Below are 20,945 nucleotides of genomic sequence, written 5' to 3'. Positions count from 1 at the left end.
CTGTCACAGTGGAATTCTATCTTTTCATATGGCTGTGACTTTTCCATCCATGTCAGGTATGTAGGGTGAAAGAACACGGAGATGCTCGTACTTATCCTCTATCATTTACATTGGCACCTACCTGTCTTTCTGTTATACAGCAACATAGCTTGTACAGATGTAGACTATATTGACATATGGTGAGTTAAAATATCATATTGTAAAGGGAATGTTAGTAAATTGCATTGGGGCAAAAACAACCACCCACGGATTAGTATTTGCAAGGTGCTAAGTGGAGGTATTTTAATGACACAGATTAGCATTAATTTTAACTAAAGACTGCTGTTATAATGCGTGACAAAGTTGAAGAACGAAAACTAGATGTTACATTCAAAAACATAAGGTTAAACTGTTTTGCAACACTAAACAAATCTACTTGCTCACCTTCGCTTGTCTTCCCATGTTACATTTGGGTGTGTAGACTTTAAAATTAAAACTTCAGCCTTGATATACAATCTTATGAAAATAAACACCAGACTAAGGATTTGTGCTGTGTGCAACGTGGGTTCAAATGTGTCTTTAATGTTTTGTGTACTGTGCTCTCTGGAAGTAAATTCGTTTTTGAAGGCGGCTCGCTATTAATTATTGTTTTGTATTTATCTTTCACTGTTCAATTTGCATCTCTTTTGGCAACTTAAAACAGAAACAAAGCAAAATTATGGAGCATACAGAGGCGCATATTTGGCATCAACGACTGGTGATTGCACATATTTGGTATTTTAGTTGCTGATAAGAGGGAAGCCTCTGCACCTCATAGTGGAATTGATAAAGCATTTCATTGCAAAACACGATTTATTTAACTGAAACTTTACATGCTGTACTTTAACATTTAAATCCTTCAAAACGAAAGCCTTGGCTTCTTCTTTTATTATGATTGTTGTGATTTTATTTTTAATTGCAGTTCTTTCTGCTCTTCTAATGCATGTGGTTTAGGCATGTTTGCCTGAAGTACACCACTGGCTCATATTCATAAGTAAACATTGTTAATTCCTTTTTCTGTGCTATTAACAAGCATATATACTTAATGAAAAGGATGCCAGCAATGGGACAGATTTGCTAACCTTTCACACAATGCAATGCGGACATGCTCCATATCTACTAAGTTATGGCACACTCCTGTTGGTCACCCAGTTGGCGATAGCAGGGTTACACTCTGACCCCTCAGCTGTGCTAACCCCTGAAGGTGACAAAAGTTGATACTCTAAGGCAGAGGTCTTCAAACTTTTGCAGGTTGAGCCCCCCCAGCTCCATTTTTTTAGCTGTTGGGCCCCCCCAATACCCGACAGAAATGTCTGGAATCTGGTACACTACATAATTGACCGCCGCACGCAAGTCCGGGGCCATATCCAGCATATAATGTCCAACATAATAACAGTGTTTTTAGTTAAGTGCAGGTTTGTGAGTGGGTGTGCTGAAATGACAGATCATTACATAGCTCAAACCACCATTTTCCTAGATAAAATGTGTGCAAATTGTTTTTATAGGATGTCTTATCCCCCTGCTAATTGGACGTGCAGATTTTGGTCTGCAATCGTCTTTGATGACTCTGCAGAGAGCCTGTTCAGGAGTCACTGTTTGCAGGCCCTGACTCAGTTAGCAGTCAGTGACTGCGTTAGTACTTCTGGCTCCTATTTTGACTGTGCGAGTTGGGTGTTGTGTTATCCCGGCCAGTGTGTGACTGCTATGTTCATCTGCCTCTGTGGGTGCTTGCAGGGAGGCTGTCTGCTGGCTTGAAGTTAATGAGTTTTCCTTCTGGGAGGGGATTGATTGCTTGGACACCTCTAAAGTGAGACTCCTGCACTAACATTTAATTCTTATTTGACGAGTTCTGAAGCTGCTCCTGTAAAATGTGACTGCAGAAGGGTTGAGAGTTCCAGTTGGTGGTATAGTATAGAATGGAACCATATGCAAAGGGGGCTATCATGGTGATGGGCAGTAAGCTTTTGCAGCAAGCACTGTCTTTTAAGAGGAATGTGAAAACGGGCCCATTAGCAGTGCAATGCTAACATATGCAATTGAAATAGAAATGCATTCTACACAAGGCTCTGACTTCATTTGCTGCTCTGGCAGCCATGCGGATCATTCCAATGATAAAGAGGGCACACATAGTTAGTCAAAGGCAGGCACATATCTGAATTTTACCATAGTTCAGCTAATATCGATTCAGAACTGGACTTTGGTACAGCACTAAAGCACTCATCCACGAGGAGGTGCATATTAAACTTCCTAAACCCACTTATGATTCTACCAAAACATATACATTCTTCTACCAGTCCCACTGAACAAAAGAAAGTTAAACATGTCTCGTTGTTAGCTAGATCGTGATGGCAGCTTCTTTTCTGTAGAAATTTGAGATCAAAGTGATGCTTTTAAATCAGTGGCCACCTCCTGGGTGTGGATTGAGAAATACGTTTTGTTGACATACCGTGGAAACTGTGTCAGTTTACTCTGCTGAAATGTGTGTCATGTCTTCTGTGCCCCGAGGGTATCCCCGCAACGTACTTCCTGAGACAAGATCTGATGTACAGGAAAAGTTTTGAAACAGTATTTTGCTGTTTTATAGATGCCCCGTTCCTTGCTGTAATTGTCAGCCCATTGTGTGTGTGCGCTGTTTTGGCTGATAAGGAGCTGCAGGCGGAGAGGTACTTTGATTCACCCAGGATCACACATCTTGGCAATTCTCTTTCTGCCTGATAATGGTCTTGATACCCTCTGATGCACCTTGTCATAGGATGGTGGGTTATTAATATTAACTTTTCATCTTAACCGTTTCACTGCTGGGGTGGAAGCGTACACACCTTGCAAGGGCTGCATTTTGTAACGTTTTCTTGATACCACCTGAAAATGCAGACATGTACGTTAACCCTCCTTAAAACACACCCACACGTTTTACACCCCACAACTTTGAAATGTCACGATCCACAACTGCACAGACCTCATTTCCTGATTGAAATGTCCTGAAGAGGCAGTTTACCTTGGTTTAGCAGAGGAGACTTCCTGCCTCCTCGCTGAAGCTGAATGAATTAACCCCCTTCTGGGACGGTGAACATAATAAAAGAAGGGGCACTTCTTGCCCCGTCGATTTCCCCTCCCTCGACTTGCCACAGGGAACAAAGGTGAAATTAGAGTGGAGTGCACGCCCCCCCTAGGATGGTGTCAGGCCCCCCCAGGGGGGCGCGCCCCACAGTTTGAAGAACTCTGCTCTAAGGTATCAAACAACTTGTTACGTTAAGCCAGACTTGTTTCTGAAGTCGAAATTAATGTAGCAAGTTACAGTGTGCAAACTTTTACAAAGTTGCCACTTGGTTGTTTTCAATCTCCTGTGCTCTTAACTGTTGCACATACAAATTTGAACTTGAGACAGATTTCTGCCTCCCTGAGAAGACATGCCAATGACTTCCAGGAAAGGAACAAATAGGGGCCTGTTTCGGAGAGAGATGTTACCTCTCTCCTGCAGGAAGCCACAGGGTTTTGGTCCAAAAGGTGAGCTTCAAAGCTAAAGATGCATTTGAAGAGCAAATGGCCAACACTTGGGAGAGGAGCAGCCCTATTATTGAGACAGACTAGCTCGCACCTAGTATGGAGAGGAAAACCTGCTGTCAAACTACTTTTTCACGGGGATGTTGCCCCTTGGTAGTCACACTTCCGGGTTGGGCTACGGAGCTCTGGGCACCAAGAGGGGGCTCTGCCATCTTGGGAGTTGGCTAGACAGTACATCATGGCAGATGCCACTTTGAACAGGAAGTGGTCATTAGGAGGGAGAGAACCCGGTAACCCATTGACTACCAACCGCATCCTAGCATTTTCTGTACATAAATAGGGCACCCCTGGCACCCAGCACGCAGATCTTGTCAGGACTGGAAGAAGAACCTAAAAAGGACTACCCTACTACGCAATAGAATCAGCAAAAAGAGGCTGCACCGGTATGGGCTGCACTTATTGAACCTGGTGGCTATCAAAGGAACGGCACTGTGCCCGATGTTTCCTGCTTAAGATGAAGTTGTCTTCAGTGCCCAGATAGAGCCATAATACTCCAAGGGTACGTTAGCTGACCTGTTCACAGCAGAGGGACACAACAGGTGAGAAGCCTGCTGGCGCAGGTTGGTGGTCCAGAACATTCAAGCTGCTGCCAAATGCCGCTGGGCAGCACAAGGGACGAGGATCCGATGCTCAAAGTTGCACCCAAGTTCACTGAGCCCCGGGAGAGTTGTCAGAGTGGAGCTTGGCCACGTAGAAGCTGAGTTATTGCCCAGGGAACGATTTTGCTGTGACCCTGATACGGGTGACTGGTAGACCAGTGATGACTTGGCTTCTGTCAGCACTAAGAGGACTTCGATGGATGCATGGTAATACCATGAAGCGCCTTCCAGAATGAATGAATGAAACATTTCTTTACAAAGCCATGCAAGGGAGTTCAAATCGCCCCATATGTGGCATTGTAGACCTTCTAGCAATTTGACCTGTGGGTGTGTCACAAAAGTGGTGCAACCACGATGCGAAATGCTAGTAAATCAAGCCCAATATGTCTTACAGTGTGTATATAAATGTTGTGTCAGACAATTGGCACTTAAAGAGATGTTTGCATGAATTAACCAACTTTACAAAGAAATCTTAGCAATTTTCAATAAATGGAAGTGTTCCAATGCCCTGTTTCTTTTATTACTGTTTTATTAGACAACAGATCAAAGAATTTGTATCCTGAAGATCAATATCTCAAATTAGGAAATCTCACAGAAATATTTTTTCTTTATTTCTGACAGATCTGAACTGAAGCTGACCCGAAAAGCAGCCTATGTTAGATACTTCAACAGCTCGGCCTTCTTCTTCTCAGGCTTTTTTGTAGTTTTTTTATCCATCTTGCCCCAAATCCTGACAACTGGAATCAGTCTAAGAAAAATATTTACCGCCATTTCATTCTGCATTGTTCTTCGAATGGCGGTCACTAGACAGTTCCCTTGGGCTGTACAGACATGGTTTGATTCTCTTGGAGTAATAAATAAAATACAGGTAGGTTCATCAATTGTTCGCCTACAATTTTAATGTTTTCAAAAGGACTGCAGCATTTGTGAAAATACGTTTTAAAGGACTTTTTAAGTAAAAGCAAACCAAAAGACATGCATTTCTAACTTTTCATAATGTATTATTCTCACGTTTGAATCCATTTTAAGTCAGTTAACATTGTTTGCACATGCCTTACAACAGTCTCTATGAATTATAAATGTAAATATTTAAAGATTTCGGGAGAGGAAATATTTTAAGCTTAGGAATGGGCAAAAGTGGAGAAAAGGCATGTCGTGCCGTTAAGACGGTGCGGATTGACAGAAAAAGGAAAGATGTTTGATGCTTAGAAATGGAACAGAAATGGGACAGAATGAGGAATAAAGCTGAGGAAGGAAAAACACTGAGTTTAAGAGAGCAGGAGAAAAACATGTTGGGATAAAACATTTGAGCCAAAACAGGAAATAGAAGTTGGTCTGGGACAATAGCGTTAGAAAAGGGACATAAGAAAAAAGAAGGGGAGAGGAAAATTAAGAATTATACTAAGGAACAGAGATAAGGAAAACATAACACTCTTCACTTGTCATACCTGTCAGCTACACTTTCTAATATGATTATTAAGTCATCATTAACGTGATCAAGAATCTAGCATTCAATGTTATGTCCATATATTTTCTTAACACTTTTTTTCAGGGAATTTAACAGTTTAATTGAAACACAGGCAACCTTTAGAGAGAAAATTTAAAAATAAAAATGGATGCTTAGTGATTCCACATTCTATGTTTTCTCCTATCAGACACATCTGCACTATAATTCATTAGCACCTCATACAACCTTGAACAATACTTGCTACATTAATTGTCCTTTAGCATTAATGAAAATAAGAAATCCAATCAAGATAGCATCACTCTAAATTAAGTATGTAATGCCATTAACCACTGTGTAACATATACAGATATATTTTTGGAAAAACAATGTGTCTCTCAAAAGATATTAGCTTACTCATTTATTTTTGGGATACATATCATTGTGAATAGATTTGGAGGTAAAAACATTTGCACCTTATTTATATATTCTCTGACCAGCTTAATACATATTTCTGTATTTTTGATACCTAAGATAAATATGATAAAGTTAGACTACTACATTTTTATAGAGTAGATTGTGCACTTTAATGTTAAAGAGAAGCAGATTGTCAGTGATATATAAACTCTTGCTTGCAGCTGTGGCAGTTATTTCCTAATTTGAACTATATGCATTTATTAATATGAGTCATTTGCAACTAAAATGAAAATGCTAAGATATACAAAACTATGGGCCTGATCACGAGTTTAGCGGAAAGTGTTACTACGTCATAAACGTGAAATTACAATTCCATTATTTCCTATAGAACTTGTAATACAGCGGACGGTATATCTGTCACGTTTGTGACGGATTATCCCATCCGATAAACTCATAATCAGGCCCAATGGTTTGCTAACCTATGATAAAGTAGGCCTCAACTGGTCCTGAACTTCATCTTGTATTAACATGGTTGCTGTTTATTCATTTGTATTGTGTGTTTATATTTCTCATTGACACCACATACAGAAAATTGTGCACTATTTGTTTTGCAATGACATCTTGTTCTTAAAGAACTATGAAAGAAGGTCTTAGATATTTTTCAAGGCTCTTCCTGCTCGTCCACTGCAGTGCATTCATTCATCAGTCTTTCCATTGCTTAAGTACCCATATTTGTTCCGATACCTACAATTACATTAGGTCAAAGAGGCATATTATTCATTTAGGAGACAGTGCTAGGATGGAGGTATTATATGACCTCCTATAATGTTGTTTGGATTTGTTTTCATATTGCAACATTTGCTCACACCATGTTGACTGTATGACTTTTATTATTTTCTATGGAGAAAATGCCTAAAAACACCCTCATGTTGGGGGTGCACAAGATCTTTTATGGTTTTTACTAAGGACGGTGTACATTTATCTGTTGATTATCTAAGAGATAGCACCTACAGATTTCGGTTGCTGGTACGGGGCAGATTGAAGATAAAAAAACGGATCCACCCTGTGATAATTTGTGCCCTCCCTCAATCTGTCCACATTCTTTAATTTCCATGTCCAAATCTAAATTGTATTATTTGGTGTCTTCCGGTGTTCCATAGCTGCTCCTGAGCTCACATTCGTTTTGTATTAGTAGGATGGAAATGCATTGTGAATGATTGTGGCACTCAGTTAATGTATTGTGGGAACAGTAGCTTCAAAGTACAAAGATTTGTATAGGCTTGAATTAGAATGCATGTGGCATATATTAGTTATATGCTTCTTTGGTGAATTGGAGTAAACACTATATACTAATTAAGTGGATTGATTATCACTGGTTGTGGGAAATTGGGTTGTTGGTTGACTTGGGTGTGAGCCCTGGTCAGGCAACAACCACAGTCCTTGTCAGAGTGAGGCACAAGCCAACCCTAAATTAACCTGTCCTCAACACTCCGGTAGCTTGGCACGGAGCAGTCAGCTTTAACTTAGAGGCGATGTGCAAAGTTTTTGTATAAACAGTAATGAAGTGACAACGCCACACAAAAAGGATCTCACATCAAGTTAGAAAAATAGAACTAATTTTAATAAATACAAGTAGACCAACACAACAAAAAAATAATCAGCAGAACAGATGACATGCAATTTGAAAGTTTTTAGTAAAAATAGACCTAAAAACCACACTGTGCAAACTGTGGATATCTGGTCGCGCCGGACTGGGACAAAGTCACAAGTTCAGGCTGAACCTGATGGAGAGCAGACCAGCTGCAGGGACACAGTTATGTCTCCTGGACAGAGTATTTTAAATCCTGTTTTTCAGAGCATTATGAGGATCTGTGTTGAAGATGTTTTGTACTGCCGTAGCAATTTGTCCGTTCCGAGGTACGGCAAAGGTGCGCTGTGAGGGACTGCATCATTATCAAGGATCCCATTGATGGAGCTTGTGATGCGGAGTCCGATATCGAGGATGTGGCACCAGGCCCGGACTGGCCATAGCGGGCACCGGGCAATCCCCTGGTGCGCCGAAAGGGTGGGGGCCGGTTTTGAGCCCCTGGGGGGCCGATTTTGTTAGAGGAACGTTTTTGCAGCATAGCTGCAAAATCGGGACTGCAACGAAATCGGCCGAAAACCGGCCCTAGCAAAGCGCTCGGCGGCACCTCCAACCCCCCCCCGAGTGGGGAGGGGGGGCCGGCCGAGCACTTTGCCAGGGCCGGTTTTAGTTCCCAGTCCGGCCCTGTGTGGCACGCAGTCGAGGTAATGCATTGGTTATGAAGAGCTGTGAGGCTGAAGTGCAGAGCCTGTCATTATCATTGAGGCTGCTGTTGATGAGGGGACATGCACTGAGGATGCGTCATGCAGTAGCAGTTCTGAAGGCGTTGCAAGTTGCAAAGGCGATGCAGGGCTTTGCAACGGGTCTAATCCAAGCAGATCAACGTGAGTTCTCCTTTCTCACATTCTCTGACACAGGAGCTGAAGGGCCTACCATTCTTACATTTTTCAGCCTGATTCATCCAGCTGGTGCCAATCGGTAAACATTCATTGTTATCATTCATCATTGTTTAGATTAGCACTCTCCACCACCAGACTAACATGAGTCGATCTAATTGTCTCTAGGTGTCTCCCTTTTCGTCCTGATGAAGACCCCAGGCTAAGGAACAATTAATCTTCATCTTTCATAGGGGTCGAAACGTCGATGGTCCTTTATAACCTTTGAAGCACAGATGACAGAAAAGAACTATCTGTGTCAGAATAATGCTATGTTTGTTTTGTATTGATTTGCCTTCACAAGGCTGGATGGGTTTCAGCGATCTTTGATGTATATATTGCACATTGCCTTTCCTCTTTTACAACCCTCACAAGCGCACATTCCTTCCTGAGCACTCTCTCTCCCCTTTTCTCGAGCACCATTTTTAGAAAAGTACAGATAATCATACTGTCCTTTATAATCATGCAATGATTAAAGAATAAATGGCATTCATTTGATTTGTCATGGTGTGCTTAAATTCTTTTTTTGTTAAATTAATCTTCGCTGTGACCATCTTTTTGCTTAACTGATCCACAGAGGCTGGCACAGAACCTTAAGCCACTTCCAAGGGTCCAGGACTTGGGTGGCACCACTTGGCAGGGTAGACTCACAGATGGCACAGTTGAGGTAAAGGAGCAACGTTGCTGGAACACTGTTGTGCCCATTAGGCTTCAGTTCAATAGGCCAGTCAACTTGGAATCAATCAGGTACTGTGTTCAAGAGATGCAGGTCCAGTCCTTCTCACCCACGCAAGAGGGCAGCAGGTAAACACAGTAGGGAAGCAATCTGTCTTCCTGGCAGAGTATCCACAGACCCAGAAGTGTATTGAAGAATGAGGTCCAGTATTTATGCCCTGTTGTGCCCTTGAAGTGGGGAGAAGCTTCAATAGGCATGCCTTTGAAGTGCACAGGTGCTCTGGCTACCTGGCTCTGGCTTCGGACTAACTAAGAGGGTAGCCCTTTGTGTGGAGACAGGACATGGCCTATTCATGCGTAAGTGGAGTTAGGCCCAGCCCCTCCTTCCCATCCTGCCAACGATGGCCCATCCAGTCACATCTAAGCTCCCCATTTTTGTGGCTGTCTAGGAGGTATACACAAAGCCCAACTGTCTCCCACACATGTGACCCAGAGACAGCCTGCAGGCACCAAATGGCCAAAAGGCAAGAAAATGCCGACTTTCTAAAAGTGATATTTTCAAAATTGTAATTCAAAGTCCACTTAACCATAAGTTAGGATTTTAAACTACAATTCCAGAGACACCAAACATGACATGGTTACCTGGTCCCATTTAACTTTGTTTCAAAGAGAGGGCACAGGCACGTTAGCACTGGTTAGGAGTGTTAAAATGTGCAGATTCCTAAGGCCAGAAAAACAAAGTCAGCAAAAACAGGAGGAGTGAAGGCAAAACATTTGGGGATGATCTTGCAGGAAGGGCCTAGTTCAATGCTGGTCAACTATCTGTCTTAGTTTGATTGACAGTGCCATAAAGGTATTGCTTTGTGTTTATTTAGTGAGGTTGGCTTTTGATATTTTTCTTTTCCACCTTATTCAAGTTTAGCAGACAGAATCAGTTTCGAAAAATGTGTGGTTGGTTGTGGCTAAAGAAATTGTGTTGATTTCTTTCTCAAAGAAGTCATACTGCAATTGGTTAATTGCTTCCTGACAGTTGCACAGGGTTAAGGAAGACATCACCACGAGTTGCGCTGTCAATGGTCATTTGCTTGTCTAGGTCTAGCTGTGATTGGTTGACCACAGTCATAGTCGCACCTCAATTGACTTTTGGTTGTTTCTTTATTTTTGTGTACCTATTTTTGAAGGTGAAAATGTTTATCTTGGGGACCCAATTATGAAAACTCACATCCTCCAATATTTCGAAAAAAAATTGAAAGGTTGGAGGATGTGGGTTTTCATCTGTCAGTGTAGCTAACAGACTGGCATCTGGTGTCAAAAACTTGCAATTTCTTTTAGAAGTTAGAAGGTACCTTTAATATCAGAAAGCTTGACAATCCTAGACATGTGATGTATTAAAGGAAACCACAAGTGGGATTGAGTGGCTATTTAGAATTAGAGGAAGAGGGTGAGAAAGTAGATTAGCAATACAGTGAGCTAGTGGTTAGAAGCCAAGTGGGGGATGCAAAAATATGATGGAGAAAATATCTGGTACAAGAGGTGGGTGTATTTCCTGCAAACCTTAGCGAGGCTGACAAAATAAAAAATGTAGAATAGATTTGATGTTTCTGAAAACAATGATACAGTTACAAAGTACAGTTACAAAGGTCAAAATGTGAACTGTTTCTAGTACTTACAAAAAAATAACCTGCCTTTTGTTTTGCGACATATAGTTAAAGAAGAGCTATGGGTTTTACAGGTAAAATATCAGATTAATTAAAAGTGCAGAGCCTGTGTAAATTACAATAAAACCAGATGCAGTTTACCCTTGTAATCGTCAATATAAACTTTCAAGAGAAGCAAAAGAAGGAATGAAGCCTGTCATAGAAAAGATGGTAGAAAAAGGAATTCTGAGAGAGATGCTAGATAGTCATTGCAACTCTCAAGTGACAAATGGAGGGTAGTGCAAGATCTTAGGGAAGTAAATAAAATTGTAGACCCATGAATGTCCCGTTCTCCAAGTGAATTGTCTGTGTAACAACAGTGCGATGTGCTTAAAATTATCTCTTATCCAGTGAAAAGGATTTTAATAAAAAGCTGGATATGGATAAGGTTAAAAACTATTCATTGTTGATATGGGCAATTGATTAGTCCACAGCATCTGGTAATCAGGATGACATGTTTCTGCCACATTAAGCCCTAACCGGTCTTCTGGCTTGGAACAGGACCATTATTGTTGATGGCCTATATTTTAAGGTTCTTCAATAACATGTGTAGGTGAGAGCGAATTTGGTCAATCACCCATCTTCTTCTTGCAGCACACTGTGCTCTGAATAAGATATAGTTACTACATTAAACCTATAACAGAAAGGGGATGACAAAAGAAGACAAACATACAATATAACATTTGTGACTTCTGAGATTTAGTAGTAGTCCCTTTCACACCCGGTGTGACCATAAAATGTGTTCACTTTATTGCAATATGAGTTTATTGTGCCCCTAAGCTCCTTGTTTTAAAGATTTGAAAAGAAATTAACATGACTGTGCTCTAATGTGCAGCTTAAAAATATTTTTAAAATGAAACAAATTATTGTTATTCTTATGCAGAATTTGTTGCTGAATAAGAAAGAGGTGTACCTGTCAGGGGAAATAAATTAGCCCCATGAACATGAATATTCTGCTAGCTCTGAAAAAAGATTGAGCGGCAAATGTCATTGTAGAAAGGTTTTAACACTCTGTACAATATTTAAAAGGACTAAAGCTTCGGTAAAATTTGCAATGGTAGTGAAGAAGTTTCAGCAGTTTTCTTATCGCTTACCGGGCCGGCCGCAGTGATTCTGATGTTAATGCATCTCCTAAATGTTCTGCAACGCAAGAAGGATGCAGCTCAGGGGTGTTTATATTCTCTTAATTGGGTCAGCTCTCGTGTGCACGACTAAGCGTGTATGTGGATACAGCGTCAATGTATATTGGCCTTGATTTCCCAAACACAATGTGGCGTGTTCATGGCCCGTGGGTGGTCCATTGCTCGTAGAAACAGTGTCAACAGCATCTTGCCCTTGTTACTAAAAACTATGTGAGGTGTTCATGAAGATGCATATGCCATGGAAAAATTCCTAAATAGAGTTATGAAGTTTTGCGGTTATGATTAATTCGGAGATGTATTTTGATCTCTTTCAAAATGGAAAAATATATTCTTATAAAAAGTTTATAGAGAAAAGACTATAGAAAAAAACTGTTGTTTGGTGTGCTCGAGCTGAAGTCTTCACTTGGATGATATTTTATTATCATTGGCCTTTTGATGATCAAGTGAGGTATTTGTTTATTTTTATTAATAGAACGGGAGTGAAATTAGTACAATTACTACCTCTCACTATTGTCAAGAGGGTTTTGGCAGTTAGCATTCTTTCTGATTTTTAGTACTATTTTGTGTTTTGATGGAAGCAGAGATTTGTCAAATGCCCATCATTGCAAGATGGTGTTTTTTGATGGGTTGATGGTTACTATTAATGATTGTTAGTACTGGGGGTCTATAGTTGGCAGAGGTAGGTACCACTGTCCAAATAGGGACCACTGCTTCTAGTCAAGGTAAGGAGGAAACACTCTTTAGATAACCTCTGCTCACCACCTTGGGAGCTTGGTAGAAGCAGTCAGGCTGATACAAAAGCAATGTGTAAAGTATTTGTACCAACACTCACAGTAACAAAGTGAAAAATCCACAAACTGACTCCACAACAGTTTAGAAATATAAAGGTATTTAATCTAAACTACACAAGACCGAAATGACAAAAATCCAACATACACAGTTTAAGAATATGGTTGCGAAAGAGTTCTTAAAGTTGCGATGAAATAATCCACAGTTGCGTGAAAAGTTCACAGTTGCGTCATGTTTAGCCAACAGTACCTTTAAATGCGACAAAGTTCCAAAGAAGAAGCTGGTGCGGTGGAAAACAAGCGATGCGTTGCTCCTGAGACCATGGGGAGGTGTTGGTGACAGTCCTGCTGCAGCAGCGGGCGTGTTGCGACAAATCCGGTCTTTATGGGGAGGAAGGCGATGATTTGAATGGATTCCGGTGCGTAGGTTCCGTAGGAAGGTTGTTCTCGCAAAGGCACGATGCGATGATCTGTAGGGGCTGCAACGATCTCCGGGGCGACGATGCATGAACCAGCGCGACTTCCTCTCACAGCTCCTCGATGCGATGGCTCTGCGACAATGTTTGCAGCGACGTGATGCGGTCCGCAAACAGGCAGTGCGGCGATCTCACCCATCGATGACAGGCTCTGCGACGATGCTCGCAGCGATGGTAATCTTCCCGCAAACAAAGGATGCGACGTCTCCGGCAGCGGCAACAAGCCGTGCGACGATCTGTGCCTTTGCAGCGGCAGGAATTTCCTCACACTCTCGGGGATGTGCTCCACAAGCGATGCAATAACTTTTCTGTAGCAAAGTCTCTCAAATCTTGGTTTCCAGCTTCCCAACACAAGTACCACTTTCAGAGGCACCACAACTGGCCCAAGCACTCTAGGAAGGACAGAGCTCTCACAGCAGAGCTCAGGGAAGGTGGGGTGAAGTCCTTTTGTTCCTGGGACTTCAAAACAGGGAACCAGCTCACAACAGGCCCTTGGAGATTCTTTCAAGTAAGGGGACAAAGCAACAACAAAGTCCTTCCCCTCTCCTAGGCAGCAAAGCAACTGCAGGTCAGTCCAGCATCACACAGCAGGGCAGTCCTTCTTCTTCAGTCTTCCAGCTTTCTCCTTTTCAGAGGTTCCTTCTTGTTTCCAGGATGATCTAATTTTCTGTAGTCAGGAGTCCTGTACTTATACGTCTTTGATCCCTTTGTGCAGGAGGGCTCTGAGCCCGGTCTGAACCAGTTCTAGGTGTTCCTTGAGCACTTTGTTTTCCGGCCTCTCCTTTCCTTTCAGGGAGAGAGGCAGGGTCATCAGCCGCCCAGCAGGAGGTGGAGCCAGCATTGTGGAAGGCAGGCAGAGCCCTATTCAGGCCCAGGTGCTATCCTCTTCCACCACTCAAGATGCAGCTGCAGTCATTCAGCCTAGGGCTGACCCAACCAGCCTCCTGGGGGCTCCCAGCCCCTGTCACTCTCAAACCAGAGAGCCAATTCACAAACAGGCCAAGGCACACAGAAGGGTCAGACAAGAGAACAGCAACTTTCTAAAAGTGATGTTCTCAAACACAGGATTTAAAAACAATCTTTCCTAAAAGATGTGTTATTAAATTCTGAGTTACGGGATACCAGACGTTTATGTCCTATCTAGCTCCTATGGGAAGATATGCTGGTAGCCACTGTAGCCAGCATCCCCCATGACAGCCTATGGGGCAAAATAGCCTTACAATAGTGAAAAACGAAAATGGCTGTAATTCACTACCAGAGCATGTCACCTGCACAAGTACATGCTCTACCTTTCACATACACTGCACCGTGCCTAAGGGGGTACCTTGGGCCTTCCATAAGGGGGACCAATGTGTACAGAAAGGGAAGGGCTTGGCCTGGCCAGTGGGGACACTGACCAGCAGGACATGGCAGTTCACAGACTGAACACAGGCACTGCGGTGGCAGGCCTGAGACACCATTTTAGGGCTACTCATGTGTGTGGCACAATCAGTGCTGCAGGCCCACTAGTAGCATTTGTTACCACCAGCCCTGGCACACTCAGTGCACTTCACTAGGGACTTCTTGGTGACACAAATATGCCAATCATGGATTACCAATCACAATATCAATTTACACAGGGAGCACTTGCACTTTGACACTGAACAGCAGTGGCAAAGTGCCCAAAGCATCTAAACCAGCAAAAAACGAAATCCAGCACAGCGTCAAAAATACAGGAGGTAGACGCAAAAGGATAGGGGGAGACCACGCCAAAGATACCAGGTCTAACAATGATCCACTGTGATTCTGTTCATAAAGTTCTGGGGTTGGAACACTGTGATTTTCCATGACTTATTTTTGTTGATATTATAGGGTGCTTGTGTTTTTAATTGAGTAATAGCCAAGGGATAGTGTAATTTATTCCATTGTCAAAGGTCTTAAGATGGTACACCCATCCTTGCTCCTTTGTGAACAGACCTTGTTCTTCATAACTTGTTATGTTGTCCAAGGTAAATTGTAAATAAAATTGTAAGGTCTCTAAGATCACCCATTCCAAATCGTTAGCTGTCTGCTGCATGGCTAAAAGTGGTTACTCATGATTGTGGTGATTTTCTTGCAACTTATGTGCTTTGGTGTTCTCCTCGCCGGGTTTTCACCTTTCTTTCTGAGGGTCATGCTAATGCACCCTAATGGGTATGGGTAGGTGATAATGTAGATTGCATGTGTGGTGTTACAATTGGTATGACGTCTCAATGCCCATTCTTGATTCTCTGTGAGTTTTAAAACGTTTGTAGATTTGGTTAATTGCCACACTGCACATGTTCCACGCAAGCAGAGATAAACATACACTGCAGAGCGTGACAGCGTGGATGAGGGTCTCAAGAACACCCTCTTCAGAGACTCTGGCATAAAGACACTTATAGTTCATTCCCCTCCTTTAGGATCTTTGGTCTATAGAAATAGGAAGCTTAATGATCCTCTGTTTCTTCATCCCCCCTTGATTTGAGCATTTGAAGTACTCCAAAAAAAAAGACTGGTCTCTCCCCTAGCAAAGTCCTTACAGGAGGCATATAGAAATCCAGTGCATTCCTTCCCAACACTTGTATTGATAACTGATAACATATTATTGCGTTACTGCAAAGATCTGGAATCCCAAAGTGGATCCCTGCAGCTCACACAAAGAAAGTGAAGTCTGGAATCCCAAAGTGGATCTCTGCAGCCCACACAAAGAAAGAGAAGTCGTGGTATATAAATAAATAATACCGGATCTAGGTTTGACTGGACATAATAATAACAGATAGCTCAATAAATAAGAGTCAAGATTCGAGGTAGTAGGAGTTTGCAGGTTTAATACAGCATAAAGGACAGGAACAGGACATCCTGCACAGGAATAGGATGGCAGAGCCCGGCAGCTGCCGGGGCTGGATCTGGGATGAGCGCGCTAACTTTAATAACAGTACACAAGCATATATACTAAAACAGTTGCATTACAATACATACAATAGGCGGAGCAGTGGGTATGGTCAATAGCAGTCGCGAAAGATAAGGGTGAAAGTGGGTGTAACAGGAGGCGTATACATAGACATGTGATGTAAACGTAACAGAATATGTCATAAATGGGGCGGAAACATGGAGGGAGCTACCTAAGGAGCCGGGACCTCTAACCTAATGGTGCGCGCAAACTGACAATGACGTGTTACTAGGAGAAGCTGGGGGCTATGAACTCTGTACTAGGAGCAGAGACTGGAGTCTGGAGAGTCAGGGCGACATGTGCCTAAACAATATCTAGTATCTGATGTTTAGAGAACATGTTGATATAAACTAAGAGTCAGGAGGGGAGAGGCTAACAGACTCTAAGACTGGAGAATGCATTATTCTACATGTAGTGCGTGTTGAGGAATATTAAATGACCATTAATACAGTATTTCTCTTACATGGAGACGTAAAGGCTAGACGATGACGGAAACTATTGATGCGATTCAGTAGCTTAGGAATGCAGAGAAGGAGGGCTGAACTGATAACTAGAATCATAACATACTCTTGGCAGACTCGTAGGCAGAGCCAGGCTGAACCGGGCACTGTGAGGCAGGAAGTAAGTGAAGGGTCGAGGATACAGGTGGGGGCTGTATCGCTCCTCAGCGAGGGCTCAGGAGACAGGAGCTGAATCTGGTGTCCGGGCCCTTTTGAGGCCTAGAAACGGGGACTTTACAATGAAATAACGTGCACACTGAGAAACGTGGCAACGTAACTTTACATAGGCCTGATATTCGTAGTATTCACGAGAACTGGGAACTGGCATACTAGGGATGGACACAACTGTAATTGCGTCTTTAATCAAACATGGGGAATACATATGCATATTAATCATGCACACATAACATAGGATGGGGGACACGTAGGGACACAGAACATGGCAAAATTTACTTTTCCACATTCCCTCCTTGTCACTACGTTTCCATCAGGAAACATCAATATTCATGATACCATCTATCATTTCATACAGTATCATTTGCTCGTCTCGAATTTTCTTGGAACGGGATTTAGAACGGGACTTGGGACTAGGAAAACAAGAGGTAGCACAAATGCCACAAATCGCAGGGCCACATTGTATACAGAGGCAGCAACTGAATATGATCGCTACTGCAATACCTAGAAAGGACAATACTTTCCATCCCCAGGCGGAAATTATATTCCAGAACCAACCGGACCATGTCCAGGTGCCTGGATCTTGGTGTAACATATGGGCAATTTTATGGAGTCTGGTTATAGCTGAATAAACAGACGGCGCGTTATTAGGAATGAAAATGCAGCAACTAGATCCGATGACTCTACATGCCCCGCCCCTATCGGCCAGCATGACGTCAAGGACGAGACGATTCTGGAGCACAACTATTCTCATAAAAGATTGCTCTTCGGTTAAGTTACCTAGAGCAGAAGTAGTCTCAATCACTACTGCTTCGAGTGTTCTGGTTAATCTACGTATCAGTTTACTATTTACGACAGTACCTAGATAGGGAAAGACACCTTTATTGATATCTATATATTGTTCTAGAGCAGTTTCAGTATAATCGACAATCGGGAGGTCTCTCTTGTGTCTGATATGTACTAGGTGGGAATTCCTATGGTAGTCAGGTGGGGCTAGAAAAACTGGTGGCAGTAGGAAGGCAATGTAACAGGTTCCCTCCCAATCGAGGGGCAGACGAACATATGCGGTCTGACCACAAACAAAATAAGAATGACGTGAAGCTTTGAAAATAGATTTCCCACTGTCACTATACTTGACAATAGTAGTACAATCACTATGGCCTACATGTACGGAACCATTCTTTCGGACACATAATTCACCTTTTACTGGTAATACTGACATAGCAGGTAAGTCTGGAGTAGTATCAGACTGAACATTCAAGACCATAAAATTCGAAGAATAATTACCCAAATTATAAACTTCATTTTCTAGATCTAACCCTGTTCTGTGGGGAAGACCTTGCTTGTCTGGAAAACATGTACTGTTAAGAAAAGACATATCTGTTGAGGATGACGTTAACGTGGACCATGCTCCACACGAACCATTATGTGAAAATGGATAAGGAAAGAGTGGCAGAACTCCCTTCGGTGTCTGGAAAGGGGGGAGTCGACCACACACCCAACAATTAGTGGCATTGCTGGTCTGGTGTGAATAATGTAACATGCGGATAAAGGAATTATTACGCATAGCAAGACGATAAGAGAGTTCATGAGGAGGCAGATCACTAAACGTGTGCTCTACTGTAACATTAGAAGACTTATTTTCATGAGAAACTGGAAAACACAAATAAAATGCATAACTCGTGCAGGTAAACATAAGGCTGAAAAACAATATGAAACTTAGAAAAACGATACATCGGATTGAGTTTTGACTAACTCTCTCACTATGGGGGTCTATTATATACATGTCAGAAACCGGTCTAACCGTTTCACCTAGGGGAGGACTTAGACAATCAAACTGGCTGACTTATTTTACTAGACCTTAATTTTAGCTTATACTCCTGCTGCGGAGTTTTCTCTAACAGGGAGGAATCTGTATCATTGTCTTTTGCGGGACAGTCCTTGAGAATAGTACTTTGGCAGTCTTTATAATCCTCGGAAATGTTCTTGGAAACAGTCTTTAGTCCGTAAAACTTTTTCACATGAGACAGGTGGACCCAGCCCTTCCTGCCTTCCAGCTTGACGGCAGTACGGGTGGCCAGGAGGACCTGTTTTGGTTCCTTCCAGCGAGGCTCCAGCGGACTTGAACGATCAAAGTTCCTGACAAGAACCAAACATCCAGGAACGATGTCATGCGGTGCCACCTCGATATTGTCTGGAAATGCGGCGGAAACCTGTGAACGACAAGAGTGTAGGGCAGACATCAAGGAAGCTAGGTAATCTGTCAGCATATTACTTGAAACATCTGTAATACTTCGAGGTCTAGGTGTACCCCACATATTAGGGGGGCGGCCGAATACGACCTCATACGGGGACAGACCTGATCTGGAATGTGCGACCATGCGCATATAAAACAGAGCGACTGGCAGAGCAACTAACCAGTCCACACCTTTCTCTTTACATATTTTGGCAATGCGGATTTTCAGGGTCTGGTTATGTCTCTCTACGAGACCGGCTGCTTCAGGATGGCGTACACAATGGAACTTCCACTGGTACCCTAACAAAAGGGAGATGTGTTTCATAAGCTCAGATGAGAATGGCTGGCCGTTATCAGAATATACGACCCTAGGGAGTCCATAACGGGGGAAGAATTCACGAACCAACTGCTTGGCAGTGGTCGCGGCTGTGTAATCTGGAACTGGATATGCCTCTGTCCACCTGGACAAAGCGCATACAACTACAAGGACATACTTGAAACCTCGACATCGCTCCATCTGAATATAATCCATCTGGAGGACTTCAAAAGGGTGGTCAGGGGGCTGGAATCCACCTTGTTCCACCGGGACAGTTTTACCTGGATTGAACTGGCAACATATCATACAGGTACGGACTTTCTGCTTGGCTGCAGCTCGTAAATGCTTATTGAACCAAATGTTCTGGATACTGTCTAACATAGCTTTTTCTCCTAAATGTGCTGGACTATGTGCGGTATTGATAATGACTTGAACCATAGAGTCGGGGAGAAACCATGTGGCTTTTCCCTTCGTTACCCATCCCTGATCTGTCTGGACCCCTCCTTGTTCGGACCATTTCTTGATTTCTTCGGGAGTAGCATGTAACTGAATATCTATGACATCTTGAGTAGGGTCCTTAACTGTCATACATGTAGTCGGATCTGGAGTATGTGTCTGTGTCGGATTAACTGGAATGTCTTTCACTAGTACTTGACTATGAACATAGGGACCTTCTTGATCTACAGGTATCTCGATGAGAGGCAAGCCTACCTCCCTCTCTAGGCTGTTTCATGAGTACTGTTGATACTCTGGATACTCTGTCTGTGCATACTGGTACATCTGCTGTGTAACATGCTGTGTGGCAGCAATAGGCTGCGGTGCTGGAACTGTCTGTTGTGCATTCTGTGGCTGAGAAGTCTGTGAAACTTGTTCTTGTCTAGGCGGACGTGGTCTTTCTTTAGTCTTACCAGTAGCTATATTGTGTTTCAGAACTGCACACTCGTTTATGAAATGACCTGGCTGTTTACAATAATTGCAGGTCCCTTTAACGGGAGCTGCAGGATGACTGGCTTGATTCGTACCCTTCTTCTGACTGTCTTGTGGAACAGATTGTGCAACTAGTACTTTCATTTTCGTGTCTTTCATACGTTTCCTTTCATGATCTTGCTCTTCTCTGATTCTATTCTGGTGATATTGGAGCATCTGTAACATCTGGGACGGGGTACTAGCTTGCCATGTACTTTCGACTTTCAAAACTCGATTCTTAACTTGTGGACTTGAATTCTCGACTAATTTAGTAACAAAAAGATGAGGGTATGACTCGCTACTCGTCTTCAAGCCACTGTTTATAATAAAGCATTTCTCAAATCTAGAATAAAAATCACTAGTGTCTTCGTCTTGTTTCTGTTTACAGGCTGAGATTGCATCCCAGTCTTCCTTTTTAGTGGCTAATAATCTGGGCAAAACTTGTATTAACAATTCTGGTAATTCT

At 42.6% G+C, this 20,945-nt stretch overlaps 1 protein-coding gene across 1 annotated transcript in view; it reads left to right on the top strand.

The window, feature by feature from the left end:
• Nucleotides 1-20,945, top strand: part of CFTR (CF transmembrane conductance regulator) — a 1,176,514-nt gene that overhangs the window by 605,371 nt on the left and 550,198 nt on the right. Inside the window, exon 8 of the mRNA XM_078674337.1 lies at nt 4,800-5,046. Within this exon, the coding sequence (XP_078530463.1) occupies nt 4,800-5,046 (247 nt within the window). The remainder of the gene's footprint in view (nt 1-4,799; nt 5,047-20,945) is intronic.

This window comes from Lissotriton helveticus, chromosome 1_1 (assembly GCF_964261635.1).
Source record: "Lissotriton helveticus chromosome 1_1, aLisHel1.1, whole genome shotgun sequence".
Lineage (NCBI taxonomy): Eukaryota > Metazoa > Chordata > Amphibia > Caudata > Salamandridae > Lissotriton > Lissotriton helveticus.
This window is presented reverse-complemented; position numbering and strand designations above follow the sequence as displayed.